This window comes from Mustelus asterias, chromosome 11, assembly GCF_964213995.1.
Source record: "Mustelus asterias chromosome 11, sMusAst1.hap1.1, whole genome shotgun sequence".
Classification (NCBI taxonomy): domain Eukaryota; kingdom Metazoa; phylum Chordata; class Chondrichthyes; order Carcharhiniformes; family Triakidae; genus Mustelus; species Mustelus asterias.
In genome coordinates this window covers 111,156,297-111,171,981 of record NC_135811.1, presented here as the reverse complement: position 1 = coordinate 111,171,981, position 15,685 = coordinate 111,156,297, and the positions used below count along the sequence as shown (strand labels likewise).

Genomic DNA, 15,685 nt, shown 5'->3' with positions numbered 1-15,685 from the left:
GTGATGCACGACCTCCCCTTCACGAAACCATGCTGTCTATCACTAATAAATCCATTTGTTACCAAATGTGAGTAATTCCTGTCCCTAAGAATCTTTTCCAATAATTTCCCTACCACTGACGTAAGGCTCACCGGCCTATAATTTCCTGGTTTATCCCTGCTGCCCTTCTTGAACAATGGAACAACTTGGTTATCCTCCAGTCCTCTGGAACTTCACCTGTAACCAATGAGGATACAAAGATTTCTGTCAAGTGCCCAGCAATTTCCGCCCTTGCCTCCCTCAGTATTTTGAGGTAAATCCTATCAGCCCTGGGGACTTATCTACTTTAATACTTTTTAAGACGCCCAATACCACCTCCTTTTTGATATTGAGATGACCCAGAATATCTACACACCCTACTCTAGGCTCTTCATCCATCAAGTCCCTCTCTTTGGTGAATACTGAGGCAAAGTATTCATTTAGTATCTCGTCCATTTCCTCTGATTCCATGCATGGATTCTCTCCACTATCCTTGAGTGGACCAACCCTTTCCCTGGCTACTCTCTTGCTCTTTACATACGAATAAAATGCCTTAGAATTTTCCTTAATCCTGTTTGCCAAAGGATTTTCATGACTCCTTTTAGCCCTCCTAACTCCTTCCTTAAGTTCCTTCCTACGTTCTTTAAGCTCTTCAAGGGTTTCATCTGTCGTAAGTCTTTTAGACTTTATGAATGTTTCCTTTTTCTTTTTGACAAGACTCATAATATCCCTTGTTACCCAGGGTTCCTGATACTTGCCACACTTATCCTTCATCCTCGCAGGTACATGCTCGTCCTGAATTCCAATCAACTGATATTTGAAAAGACTTCCACATGTCGGATGTTGATTTACCCTCAAACAGCCTCCCCCAATCTACACTTTCCAGATCCTGCCTAATATTGTGTAGTCTTCCCCCAATTTAGCACCTTCACCCGAGGACCACTCTTGTCCTTTATCCACAAGCACCTTAAAACTTACAAATTATGATCATTGTTCCCGAAATGTTCTTTTACTGAAACTTTGATCACCTGGCCGGGCTCATTCCCCAATATCAGGTCCAGTATGGCTCCTTCCCGAGTTGGGCTATTTACATACTGTTTCACAAAACCCTCCTGGACACTCCTTACAAATTCTGCCCCATCCAAGCCCCTAGCAGTAAGTGAGTCCCATTCAATATAAGGAAAGTTAAAGTCTCCCACCACAACAACCCTGTTGTTATTGCATCTTTCCAAAACCTGTCTGCATATCTGCTCCTCCATCTCCCGCTGGCTTTTGGGAGGCCTGTAATAAACCCGCAACATTGTGACTGCACCCTTCTTGTTCCTGAGCTCTATCCATATTACCTCACTGCCTGAACCCTCCGAGGTGTCCTCCCTCAGTACAGCTGTGATATTCTCCTTAACCAGTAATGCAACTCCCCCACCCCTTTTACATCCCCCTCTATCCCACCTGAAACATCTAACTCCTGGAATGTTTAGCTGCCAATCCTGTCCCTCTTTCAACCAAGTCTTTGTAATAGCAACAACATCATAGTTGCAAGTACTAATCCAAGTTCTAAGTTCATCAGTCTTACCTGTTATAGTCCTCGCGTTGAAACAAATGCACGTCAGACCACCAGTCCCGCTGTGTTCAAAAACTACTCCCCGCCTGCTGTTCCTCTTATTCTTACTGGCCTTAGCCTGTAGCTCTCGCTCAGTTATCTCTCCTGCTGACCTGCTGCTGTGGTTCCCACCCCCCGCCATATTAGTTTAAATTCTCCGAGTGACTCTGGCTACTCATTGGAGTTCAGAAGAATGAGAAGTGACTTTATTGAGACATACAGGATTCTCAGGAGGCTTGACAGAGTAGATGTTGAGAAATTATTTCCCCTTGTAACAGGTATATTAAGGTATATACAGGTATATTAAGAGCAAAAGGATAGTAAGGGATAAAATTGAAGATCAGAGTGGTCGGCTATGTATGGAACCAAAAGAAATGGGGGAGATATTAAATGGGTTTTTTGCATCCGTATTTACTAAGGAAACTGGCATGGAGTCTATGGAAATAAGGCAAACAAGTAGGGAGGTCATGGAACCTATACAGATTAAAGGGGAGGAGGTGGTTGCTGTCTTGAAGCAAATCAGAGTAGATAAATTCCCAGGACCGGATAGGGTATTCCCTCGGACCGTGAAGGAGACTAGTGTTGAAATTGCAGGGGCCCTGGCAGATATATTTAAAATGTCGGTATCCACGGGTGAGGTGCCGGATGATTGGAGGATAGCTCATGTTGTTCCGTTGTTTAAAAAAGGCTCAAAAAGTAATGGGAAATTATAGGCTGGTAAGTTTGACGTCAGTAGTAGGTAAATTATTGGAAGGAGTATTAAGAGATAGGATTTACAAATATTTGGATAGACAGGGACTTATTAGGGAGAGTCAACATGGCTTTGTGCGTGGTAGGTCATGTTTAACCAATCTATTAGAGTTTTTCGAGGAGGTTACCAGGAAAGTGGATGAAGGGAAGGCAGTGGATGTTGTCTACATGGACTTCAGTAAGGCCTTTGACAAGGTCCCGCATGGGAGGTTAGTCAGGAAGGTTCAGTCGCTAGGTATACATGGGGAGGTAGTAAATTGGATTAGACACTGGCTCAATGGAAGAACACAGTAAGAAGTTTAACAACACCAGGTTAAAGTCCAACAGGTTTATTTGGTAGCAAAAGCCACACAAGCTTTCGAGGCTCTGAGCCCCTTCTTCAGGTGAGTGGGAATTCTGTTCACAAACAGAACTTATAAGACACAGACTCAATTTACATGAATAATGGTTGGAATGTTTGTAACTGTGGGAGTTACAAATAGTTACAAACCGACCTCCTCAGAAGACAAACACAGGACACAGTGGACAGAGTACCCTTCGTTGTCCAGTACTTCCCCGGAGCGGAGAAGCTACGGCATCTCCTCCGGAGCCTTCAACATGTCATTGATGAAGACGAACATCTCGCCAAGGCCATCCCCACACCCCCACTTCTTGCCTTCAAACAACCGCACAACCTCAAACAGACCATTGTCCGCAGCAAACTACCCAGCCTTCAGGAGAACAGTGACCAAGACACCACACAACCCTGCCACAGCAACCTCTGCAAGACGTGCCGGATCATCGACACAGATGCCATCATCTCACGTGAGAACACCATCCACCAGGTACACGGTACATACTCTTGCAACTCGGCCAACGTTGTCTACCTGATACGCTGCAAGAAAGGATGTCCCGAGGCATGGTACATTGGGGAAACTATGCAGACGCTGCGACAACGGATGAATGAACACCGCTCGACAATCACCAGGCAAGACTGTTCTCTTCCTGTTGGGGAGCACTTCAGCGGTCACGGGCATTCGGCCTCTGATATTCGGGTAAGCGTTCTCCAAGGCGGCCTTCGCGACACACGACAGCGCAGAGTCGCGGAGCAGAAACTGATAGCCAGGTTCCGCACACACAAGGACGGCCTCAACCGGGATATTGGGTTTATGTCACACTATTTCACATAAATATTTCTGCTTTTTTCCTCCTGAGTCTTTATCATGCGATCCTAGAATCAGAATTTATGTCACACTATTTGTAACTCCCAGAGTTGCGTGGACCTGCAGAGTTTCACTGGCTGTCTTGTCTGGAGACAATACACATCTTTTTAGCCTGTCTTGATGCTCTCTCCACTCCCATTGTTTTGTTTCTTAAAGACTGGATTAGTTGTAAGTATTCGCATTCCAACCATTATTCATGTAAATTGAGTCTGTGTCTTATAAGTTCTGTTTGTGAACAGAATTCCCACTCACCTGAAGAAGGGGCTCAGAGCCTCGAAAGCTTGTGTGGCTTTTGCTACCAAATAAACCTGTTGGACTTTAACCTGGTGTTGTTAAACTTCTTACTGTGTTTACCCCAGTCCAACGCCGGCATCTCCACATCAATGGAAGAAGCCAGAGAGTGGTTGTGGAGGATTGCTTCTCTGAGTGGAGGCCTGTGACTAGTGGTGTGCCACAGGGATCGGTGTTGGGTCCATTGTTGTTTGTCGTCTATATCAATGATCTGGATGATAATGTGGTAAATTGGATCAGCAAGTTTGCTGATGATACAAAGATTGGAGGTGTAGTGGACAGTGAGGAAGGTTTTCAAAGCTTGCAGAGGGATTTGGACCAGCTAGAAAAATGGGCTGAAAAATGGTCGATGGAATTTAATGCAGACAAGTCTGAGGTATTGCACTTTGGAAGGACAAACCAAGGTAGAACACACAAGGTAAATGGTAGGACACTGAAGAGTGCAGTAGAACAGAGGGATCTGGGAATACAGATACATAATTCCCTGAAAGTGGCGACACAGTTAGATAGGGTCGTAAAGAGTGCTTTTGGTACATTGGCCTTTATAAATCAAAGTATTGAGTATCGGAGTTGGAATGTTATGGTGAGGCTGAATTTAGAGTACTGTGTGCAGTTTTGGTCACCTAATTACAGGAAGGATATTAATAAGGTTGAAAGAGTTCAGGGAAGGTTTACAAGGATGTTACCGGGACTTGAGAAACTGAGTTACAGAGAAAGGTTGAATAGGTTAGCACTTTATTCCCTGGAGCATAGAAGAATGAGGGGAGATTTGATAGAGGTGTGTAAGATTTTGATGGATATAGATAGAGTGAATGCAAGCAGGCTTTTTCCACTGAGGCTAGGGGAGAAAAAAACTAGAGGACATGGGTTAAGGGTGAGGGGGGAAAAGTTTAAAGGGAATGTTAGGGGGGCTTCTTCACACAGAGAGTGGTGGGAGTGTGGAATGAGCTGCCAGATGAGGTGGTGAATGCGGGCTCGCTTTTAACATTTAAGAAAAACTTGGACAGGTACATGGATGAGAGGGGTGTGGAGGGATATGGTCCAGGTGCAGGTCAGTGGGACTAGGCACAAAAATGATTCGGCACAGCCAAGAAGGGCCAAAAGGCCTGTTTCTGTGCTGTAATGTTCTATAGTTCTATGGTTGTGGGAGAGCCCAAGACTGGAGGGCATCATCTCAGAGTCTAGAAAAACAGGTTTTGAGGAGGCCAAGTTGTAGGTACTTGGTCAGCCTTGGAGTCCAGTTGTCGGATGTTTGTAGGTTGGGGTTAAATGAGAAGACTGCCTTGTGAGGATGTATAATGGTAATAACCTGTCCAAAGGTTAGTTGCTTGGGGCATGTAATGTTGTCCATTAATGAGTTAACTGCACCTTAACAAGCAGTTTCTGTGCATCAGACCAAAATCTAACGTGCACCTTAGGAGTGAAATTGTGGTTGTTAGCACCTCTGCAGGTGTTTTTGTTATTGTCCAGGCTGGGGGAGTCATGTTGTCTGCTTGTCCTCTGGTTTTGTGGATTATAATGTGCTCTTACAATGAGGTGTGGGATTCAACAAATGATGAGGGTGGAACTCTTTTGTCCTTGTAACTACTGTTGGAAATTTCCAGAAACTGTGACCAATCTATTGAACCATGTGACATGTAGCAACCATTTTGTAGTTTAGCAAAATTCATTTTTCAATAAGCAAAAGGAAGTTTGATTGAGGCAGTGTATGATCCCTTTCATGTCTACGGGACATGTCATAGGGCATTAGAGTACTAAGTCAGGATGGTCTGTGGATTGAAGGAGAACCTGGAGGTGGTGGTGCTCCCATGTATCTGCTACCCTTCTAGGTGGTAGCAGGTTTGGAATGTGCTGCTGAAGGAACCTTCGAGAATTGCTACAATGCATCTTGTAGAATGTACATATTGTTGCCTCTGTGCATCAGTGGTGAAGGGAGTGAATGTTTCAGGTGATGGATGAGGTACCAATCAAGCAGGCTGTTTTGTCCTGGGTGATTTTGAGCTTTGTGTGTTATTGGAGTTGCATTCACCCAGGCAAGTGGAGAATATTCCATCACATTTCTGATTCGTGCCTTGTAGATGGTGGACAAACTTTGGGGCGTCAGGATATTGATAGAGAAAGTAAATTAATGTTGCAACTACAAAGATCAGACCATAATGGGACTAAAGACAGAGGGTGATGGAAAACCCAGCAGGTCTGGTAGCAACTGTGGAGAGAGAAACAAAGTTAATATTTCAAGTCCAATATGACTTTTCTTTGGCACTGTAATGGATCTCTTTGGTTCTTATTTCTCAGTCTATGTGATTACAGAAAGGATATTATTAAACTAGAAAGAGTGCAGAAAAGATTTACTAGGATGCTACCGGGACTTGATGGATTGAGTTATAAGGAGACGCTGGATAGACTGGGACTTTTTTCTCTGGAGCGTAGGAGGCTGAGGAATGATCTTATAGAGGTCTATAAAATAATGAGGGGCACAGATCAGCTAGATAGTCAATATATTTTCCCAAAGGCAGGGGAGTCTAAAACTAGAGGGCATAGATTTAAGGTGAGAGGGGAGAGATACAAAGTGTCCAGAGGGGCAATTTTTTCACACAGAGGGTGGTGAGTGTCTGGAACAAGCTGCCAGGGGTAGTAGTAGAGGCGGGTACAATTTTGTCTTTTAAAAAGCATTTAGATAGTTACATGGGTACGATGCGTATCAAGGGATATGGGCCAAATGCGGGCAATTGGGATTAATTTAGGGTTTTTTAAATAAAAAAATGGGCAGCATGGACAAGTTGGGCTGAAGGGCCTGTTTCCAGGCTGTAAACCTCTGACTATGACTCTGACTATGATGTTGAAGTGATTCTGAGAGAGGTAAAAAGAGGCAGCTCCATTTCTAAAACCTAATGTATTCTTTGTTCTTAGATCCCAAGTGTGCGTAAAACAACAGTCCTGGATGTCATGCGAAGATTGTTGCAACCGAAAAATGTGATGGTGTCCACTGGCAGAGACAGACAAACTAATCATTGTTATATCGCAATTCTAAATATTATCCAGGGGGAGGTCGACCCTACTCAGGTAGGACTATAGCATTCTTTGTAAAAAGATTAAAGAGAAAAGTGTATATGTGGCATCATTCTGCATCATTAAGAAATCCCAAAATCCTTCACAACTGCCTTCAATGAAAGGACAAAGGAAATGGGAATGCAAAAAGGACCAAAGTTGCAGGAAGGCAGAGATTTTGGAAGTTTATAGAGGTGGAGGAGGTTACAGAGGTAAGGAGTGACAAGGCCATAAAAGGATTTGAACAACAGGCTGAGAACTTTTAAATCAAGACATTATTCAGTTAGTATAGGTCAGCAAGAACAGGATCGATGGGCGAACAGCTGTTGGTGTAAGTTAAGATACAAACAGCAGAGATTTGAGTAATCTGAAGATTATGGAGGGTGGAATGTGGGAGGCCAGGTGAGCATGGAATAATTCAGTCTGGAGGTAACAAAAGACATGGGTAAAGATCTCAGCACATAAGTTGAGGCAAATGAGGCGACAAGCATTGTTGAAGAGGTGAAGTTGATGGTCTTGGTGATGGAGAGGATATGGGATCAGAAGCTCGACTAGATCTCCAAAATTGCAAATGGTCTTGTCCAGCCTGAGACAGCAGCCAGCGTGAGGGATAGAGTCAGTGGCTAGAAATGGAGTTTGTGGATTGGTTTGAAGACAGTAGCCTTCCTAATATTTAACTGGAAGAAGTTGCTGCTTATTCAGGACTGGATGCTGGACAACAAAACTGACATTTCAGACCCAGTGGAGGAATTGAGAGGGATAATGATGAGGTTGAGCTGGGTGCTTTCAGCTGCATATCTTCCATATGTTTTTCTTTAGTTATATCCAAACAAAAACCAAATTGGCCCAATCAAAGTCCCTACAAGAGAGACATTACCGATCCAAGCTGACAAGACAGGCTCCCCTTTTCCTGTCTTGGGCGCGATCCACAAGATCCAAGCTGATCGGAGCAGGCATTGCACCCCTTCCAGTGCTTGATCTGAGCTTCATCTTATGTGAAATAGGAGCAGGATAATGAGAATAGATTGTTGGAGGACTCCAGAGGTGACGGCGTAATTCTTGTCCAAATCAGCTGCACCTTTCAAACAGTATTTGCTGGTAAGTAGCTGTGAGATGTAAAGGAATTAGTGTGATTGTTGCAAGTCATGAGATTAGGAAGGAGCTGGTTTGGTGGTTCAGTTTTAGGCAGACCTTGTCCAATCAGTTCTGAAGGATAATAATCTGAACAAAAAGCTGAAATCTGAATAAAATTAATGCACAAGTAAAAATTACATTAGTTAAGATTTTTTCCAAGAAAACGCTATTCAAAATACAATTGAAACACCTGGTTTTAGCTGACTTCATAATGGTCACAAATCATTGTGCTGAAACATCGATTTCAATGTTTGTGTCCCTTTTGGGAATTCCATATATCTCAGTCATATGATCTTCCCACTCTGACATTCTACAGTTCCCTGAAAGTGAGAGGAATTTAAGACAGTGGGGTTTTTTTTGTTGATTTGGCACTGCATGGTATTGTTGGAATTCCAATTCAGGAATCTTTGGAAATGTGTTGCAGTTTGGCACTGCTTTTTTTGTTAAAATCCAGCTTTGATTCAAAGACTGAGCTTGACCTTCTGAGCTCTCCAGCATTGGGTTGGGACTGTACCGGAGCATCACAGATCAATTTACCCAGAAATGCAAACTTCCCCTGGGCAATTACACTGCACTGCAAACCACCTGAAAATGTGTTTTAAATCAGAAACTTAAGATGGTTCAGATCAAAGTGTAAGCACTGGTTGTAGTCACCCCTTGGTAGTGTTTTTATATCAGGTTTAATTTCAGAACTCTCCATTTTATGGAAGATGTGCTGACTTTTCTAATGACCCTGTAGCAAATGTTCCACTTAATACCAACCATAAACACGAGAAATGTCTGCAATTTAATCTCTGTTCTCTGATCAGCTTGCTGATTTATACACTGCCAACATGGGCCATCAAGATAGCAACTCTTTTCTCATTTAGGTCAGGTCTACAGGATTCCTAGCCTCTGAGAATAACTCTCTCCAGACTCCCCAAAGTCAGTCCACCATGACAAGACACAGCACAAGAAAGAAATAGAGAATCTGGTGAACTGGTGTGACGACAATAATCTCTCCCTCAATGTCAACAAAACGAAGGAGATAGTCATCGACTTCAGGAAGCGTAAAGGAGAACATGCCCCTGTCTACATCAATGGGGACGAAGTAGAAATGGTCGAGAGCTTCAAGTTTTTAGACGCCCAGATCACCAACGACCTGTCCTCCCCATGCCGACACTATAGTTAAGAAAGCCCACCGACGCCTCTACTTTCTCAGGAGACTGAGGAAATTTGGCATGTCTGCGACAACTCTCACCAACTTCTACCAATGCGCCGTAGAAAGCATTCTTTTTGGTTGTATCACAGCTTGGTATGGCTCCTGCTCTGCCCAAGACCGCAAGAAACTACAAAGGGTCTTGCAGTTTATAGACCAGTGAGCCTAACGTCGGCACTGGGGAAGTTGCTGGAGTCTATTGTCAAGGATTTCATAGCTTGGCATTTGGAAGGCAGTGATATAATCAGATAAAGTCAGCATGGATTTACAAAAGGGAAATCATGCTTAGTGAATCTATTGGAATATTTTGAGGATGTAACTAGTAGAGTTGACCGAGGAGAACCAGTGGATGTGGTTTATTTAGACTTTCAGAAGGCTTTCGACAAGGTTTCACATAACAGGCTACTATGTAAAGTTAAAGCACATGGAATTGTAGGTAATGTCTTGAGGTGGATAGAAAGCTGGTTATCAGATAGGAAGCAAATAATTGGCATAAATGGGTCCTTTTCTGACTAGTGGGGTTCCGCAGGGATCTGTGCTAGGACCCCAACTGTTCACATTATATATTAATGATTTGGAAGAGGGAACTGAATGTATTATCTCCAAATTTGCAGATGATACAAAGTTGGGTGGGAGGGTGAGCTGTGAGGATGCAGAGATGCTTCAGGACAGGCTGAGTGTGTGGGCATGTGTATGGCAGATGCAGTATAATGTGGATAAATGTGAGGTTATCCACATTGGTAGCAATAATAGGAAGATAGATTATTACTTGAATGGGTGTAAATTGAGAGAGGTAGATACTCAACAGTCGCTGAAAGTAAGCGCCGCAGGTACAGCAGGCAGTAAAGAAGGCAAATGGTATGTTGGCCTTGATAGCGACAGGATTTAAGTGTAGGAATAGGGATGTTTTGCTGCAATTGTGTAGCGTGTTGGTGAGGCCACACCTGGAGTATTGTGTGGAGTTTTGGTGTCCTTATCTGAGGAAGGATGTCCCTTGTTATAGAGGGAGTACAGCGAAGGTTTACCAGGCTGATGCCTGGGGTGGCAGGTCTGTCATGCGGAGAGACTAAGTCAGTTAGGATTATATTCACTGGAGTTTAGAAGAGTGAGAGGGGATCTTATAGAAGCTTATCAAATTCTAACAGAGTAGATTCAGAAAGAATGTTCCCAATGGTGGGGGAGTCCAGAATAACTTTGAGGGGTAAACTTTTTAGAATTGAGGTAAAGAGAAATTTCTTCACCCAGAGGGTGGTGAATATCTGGAATTCACTCCTACAGAATGTAGTTGAGGCCAAAACGTCTGATTTCAAGAAGAAATTAGATATAGTTCTTGGAGCTAAAGGACTCGAGGGATATGGGGGGGGAAGGGGAATTAGGATATTGAATTCAATGATCAGCCAGGATCAAAATGAATGGCGGAGCTGGCTCGAAGGGCCAAATGGCCTCCTCCTGCTTCTAATTTCTATCTTTCTATGGGTCGTGAACAAAGCCCAGTTCATCACTCAAACCAGCCTCCCATCCATTGACATTGTCTGCACTTGGAAAAGCAGCCAGCATAATTAAGGACCCCATGCACCCCAGACATATTCTTTTCCATCTTCTCCCATCGGGAAAAAGATTCAAATGTCTGAGGTCACGTACCAACCGACTCAAAAACAGCTTCTTCCCTGCTGCCATCAAACTTTTAAATGGACCTACCTCGCATTAAGTTGACCTTTCTCTACACCCTAGCTATGACTGTAACACTATGTTCTGCACTCTCTGCTTTCCTTCTCTATGAACGGTATGCTTTGTCTGTATAGCGCGCAAGAAACAATACTTTTCACTGTATACATGTGACAATAATAAATCAAATCAAATCTATAAGGCATCAGTCAGGAGTGTGATGGAATACTCTCCACTTGACTGGATGAGTACAGCTCCAACAACACTCAAGAAGCTCAACACCATCTGGGACGCAACGCCCTGCTTTTTTAAAAATTCACTCATGGGAGGTGGGCTTCACTGGCTGGCCAGCATTTATTGACCACCCCTAATTGCCCTTGAACTGAGTGGCTTGCTAGGCCTTTTCAGAGGACAACTCAGAGTCAACCACGTTGCTTTGGATCTGGAGTCACATGTAGGCCAGAACAGGTAAGGACAGAAGATTTCCTTCCCTAAAGGTCAGTAGTGAACAAGATGGGTTTTTAGAATAATCGATAATGGTCATCATTGGACTTATAATTCCATTTTTACTGAATTCAAATTTCACCATCTGCTGTGGTGGGATTGGAACCTGGGACTCTTGAGCATTACCCTGGGTCTCTAGATTACTAGTCCAGTGGCAATATCACTATGTCCCCCCAAGATTGACACCCATCCAGCACAGTAAACATTCATTTCCCTCCAGCTTTGACGCATAGAGGCAGTAGTGTGCACCATCTACAAGATGCACTGCAGTAAATCACCAAGGCTCCTTTGAAACCCTTGCCCTCTAACATCAAGGGCAGCAGATGCATGGGAACATCACCACCTGCAAGATTCCCTCCTAACCACTCATTATCCTGACTTGAAATTATATTGCTGTACCTTCATTGTCACTGTGTCAAAATCCCTGAACGCCCTTCCTAGCAGTGAACCTACACCACAGACTGCAGTGGTTCAAAAAGACAACTCATCATCACCTTCTCAAGGACATTTAGGGATGGACAACAAATGCTGGCAAAGCCAGTGAAGCTATCAGGAAATGATGGGAATCTATTCCAGGACTTGAGTACATACTCGACTCTGATGACTAATGCGGTACTGGGGGTGTGGGAGGAATGTGCTACCCTCCTGGAGGGGCAGTACTCAGAGCTTGCTGTCTGTTTATCTTTCAAATGGATGTAAAAATCCCCTTCAGAGGAGAACGGGAAGTTTTTCTCAATGCCCTCAAAAATAATCATCCAATAAAATATTCAGCTGAAAATGCTCATTCACATCATTTGTGATTCTTTGCAATGTATCAATTGGCTTGCATATTTACTTACAGTAACCCGACTTCAAAAGGCCTTTTGGGATATCATGGGACAGTGAGTTTCATTTCTATGCTATGTTCTTTAAATAGGTGCACAAGAGTCTACAAAGAATAAGGGAGCGGAAGCTGGCCAACTTCATTCCATGGGGACCAGCCAGTATACAGGTGGCGTTGTCACGGAAATCCCCTTACCTCCCTTCAGCTCATCGTGTCAGTGGACTCATGATGGCCAATCACACCAGCATTTCCTCAGTAAGTATCAGTACGGCACTAACCAGTTTCATACACTGTCACATTATAAAGCAGGTGAACATAGGATCAATAGTAGTAAGTGAATTTGATTCCTGTTAGCTGGTGCTTTTCTGCATTGATTTTTCTAGTTGCCTCATGCTGTGAATATGCAAAGATGGTGTGAGGGGGAGGATTTCAGATTCCTGGGGCATTGGGACCTGTACAAACTGGACTGGTTACACCTGGGCAGGATCGGGACTGATGTCCAAGGGGGGTGCGTAATTGCTAGAGTGGCTGGGGAGGATTTAAACTAATATGGTGGGGGGTGGGAACCTTTGCAAGGATTCAGAGCAGGGGGAATTACGAACAAGGGGAAAAAATAGTAAGGAGAATAAGGAAAGTGATAGGCAGAGAAATCAAGGATCAGAGTCAAATAAGGACAAAGTAAAAAGTAGTAGGAAAGGGAAAAGAAATGTTAAAAATGCCCACCGTATAAGGTTTTGTACCTGAATGCTTGGAGCATTTGAAACAAAATGGATGAATTAGTTGCACAGATAGATGTAAAGGGGTATAATATAGTTGGCATTACAGAGACATGGCTCTAAGGTGAGCAAGGCTGGGAACTAAGCATTGAGGGCTATTCAGTGTTTAGGAAGGACAGACAGGAAAAGGTGGTGGAATTGCATTGTTGATTAAAGATGATATTGATACGATATTGAGTAAAGATTTTAGCAGAGATGATGTGGAGTCTGTATGGGTCGAGTTAAGAAACAACAAGGGAAAAAAACTTTGGGGATGGTATACAGACCACCAAACTGTAGTGGTAATGTAGGAAAAAACATTAGATAAGAAATCAGAGATGCAAGTGTGAAAGGAACATTTGTGATTATGGGTGACTTTAATCTGCATATAGATTGGGAGAGTCAAATTAGTCACAGTACAATAGAGGAGGAATTTCTGGAGTGCATATGGTTTTCTGGAGCAATATATTGAGGAACCGACTAGGGAAGAGGCCATCTTGGACTGGGTGTTGTGCAATGAGAAAGGATTAGTTGGCAATCTAGTTGTGAGAGAACCCTTGGGGACGAGTGACCATAATATGGTAGAATTCTTTGTCAAGGTGGGTAATGATGTAGTTGATTCTGAGACCAGGGTCTTGAATCTCAGTAAAGGTAACTATGATGGTATGAGGCATGAATTGGCCATGATGGACTGGGAAACATTACTGAAAGGAAAGACAGTGGGCAGGCAATGGCAGGCATTCAAAGAATGAATAGGTGAACTCCAGAAGTTGCTTATTCTGGATTGGTGCAAGAGTAAGAGAATTGTGGCCAAACCATGGCTTACAAGGGAAATTAGAGATAGTGTCAGATTCAAGGAAGAAGCATACAAATTGGCAAGAAAAAGCAATAGGCCTGAGGATTGGGAGCAGTTTAAAGTTCAGAAAAGGAGGACCAAGGGATTGATTGAGGGAAAAATAGAGGATGAAAGTAAGCTAGCAGAGAACATTAGAACTGACTGTAAAAGTTTCTATGGATATGTAAAGAGAAAAAGATTGACAAAAACAAAACAAGAGAATTCATAACGGGGAATAAAGAAATGGCTGAGGAATTAAATTTGTACTTTATTTCAGTCTTCACAAAGGAAGACATGAAAAATGTACCAGATGTTCTGAGAGAAACATGTTTTAGCGAGGAGCTGAAGGAAATCAGCATTAGTAGAGAAATGGTTTTGGGGAAATTGATAGGATTGAAGGTGGATAAATCTTCAGGCCCTAATCATCTTTATCCCAGAGGACTTAAGGAAGTGGCCCTGGAAATAGTGGATCCATTGATGGTTATTTTCCAAAATTCTTTGGACTCCGGAATAGTTGCTACAGATTGGAGAGCAGCTAATGTAAACCCATGATTCAAAAAGGGAGGTAGAGAGAAAACAGAGAACTATAGACCAGTGAGCAACTGTGGAAGTTGCTAGAGTCTATTTATGGACTTCAGTAAGGCCTTTGACAAGGTCCCTCATGGCAGATTGGTGCAGAAGGCGAAGTCTTGTGGGATCAGAGGTGAGCTGGCAAGGTGGATACAAAACTGGCTCGGTCAAAGAAGACAGAGGGTAGCAGTGAAAGGGTGCATTTCTGAATGGAGGGCTGGGATGAGTGGCATTTCTCAGGGATCAGTGCTGGGCCTTTGCTGTTTGTAATATATATAAATGATTTGGAGGAAAATGTAACTGGTTTGATTAGTAAGTTTGCGGATGACACAAAGGTTTGGTGGATTTGCGGGTAGCAATGAGGACCACCAGAGGATACAGCAGGATACAGATCAGTTGGAAACTTGGGTGAAGAGATGGCAGATGGAGTTTAATCCGCACAAATGTGAGGTAATGCATTTTGGAAGGTCTAATACAGATAGGAAATGTACAATAAATGACAGAACCCTTAAAAGTATTGATAGGCAAGGGGATCTGGGTGTACAGGTACACAGGTCACTGAAAGTGGCAATGCAGGTAGAGAAGGTAGTCAAGAAGGCATACGGCATGCTTGCCTTTATCGGCCAGGGCACTGAGTTTAAAAATTGGCAAGTCATGTTGCAGATAGAACCTTAATTAGGCCGCACTTGGAATATAGTGTTCAATTCTGGTTGCCCCACTACCAGAAGGATGTGGAGGCTTTGGAGAGGGTACAGAAAAAATTTACCAGGATGTTGCCTGGTATAGAGGGCATTAGCTATGAGGAGAGATTGGAGAAACTTAGTTTCTTCTCACTGGAACGACGGAGGTCCAAAGATGTGCGGGTTAGGTTGATTGGCCATGCTAAAATTGCCCCTTAGTGTCCTGGGATGTGTGAATTAGAGGGATTAGCGGGTAAAATATGTAGGGATCTGGGGGTAGGGCCTGGGTGGGATTGTGGTCGGTGCAGACTCAATGGGCCGAATGGCCTCTTTCTGTACTGTAGGGTTTCTATGATATTCTATGATATTCTATGAGGTTGAAGGGCGACCTGATAGAAGTCTACAGGATTATGAGAGGCATGGACAGAGTGGATAGTCAGAAGCTTTCTCCCAGGGTGGAAGAGTCAATTGCTAGGGGGCACAGGTTTAAGGTGTGAGGGACAAGGTTTAAAGGAGATGTACGAGGCAGATTATTTACACAGATGATAGTGGGTGCCTGGAACTCGTTGCCAGGGGAGGTAGTGGAAGCAGATACGGTAGTGACTTTTAAGG

The 15,685-nt window shown here is 43.4% G+C and overlaps 1 protein-coding gene across 1 annotated transcript in view; it reads left to right on the top strand.

The window, feature by feature from the left end:
• tubg1 (tubulin, gamma 1) overlaps window positions 1-15,685 on the top strand; it is a 95,280-nt gene that overhangs the window by 58,881 nt on the left and 20,714 nt on the right. Inside the window, exons 9-10 of the mRNA XM_078222968.1 lie at window positions 6,772-6,924; window positions 12,327-12,488. Coding sequence (XP_078079094.1) covers window positions 6,772-6,924; window positions 12,327-12,488 — 315 coding nt within the window. The remainder of the gene's footprint in view (window positions 1-6,771; window positions 6,925-12,326; window positions 12,489-15,685) is intronic.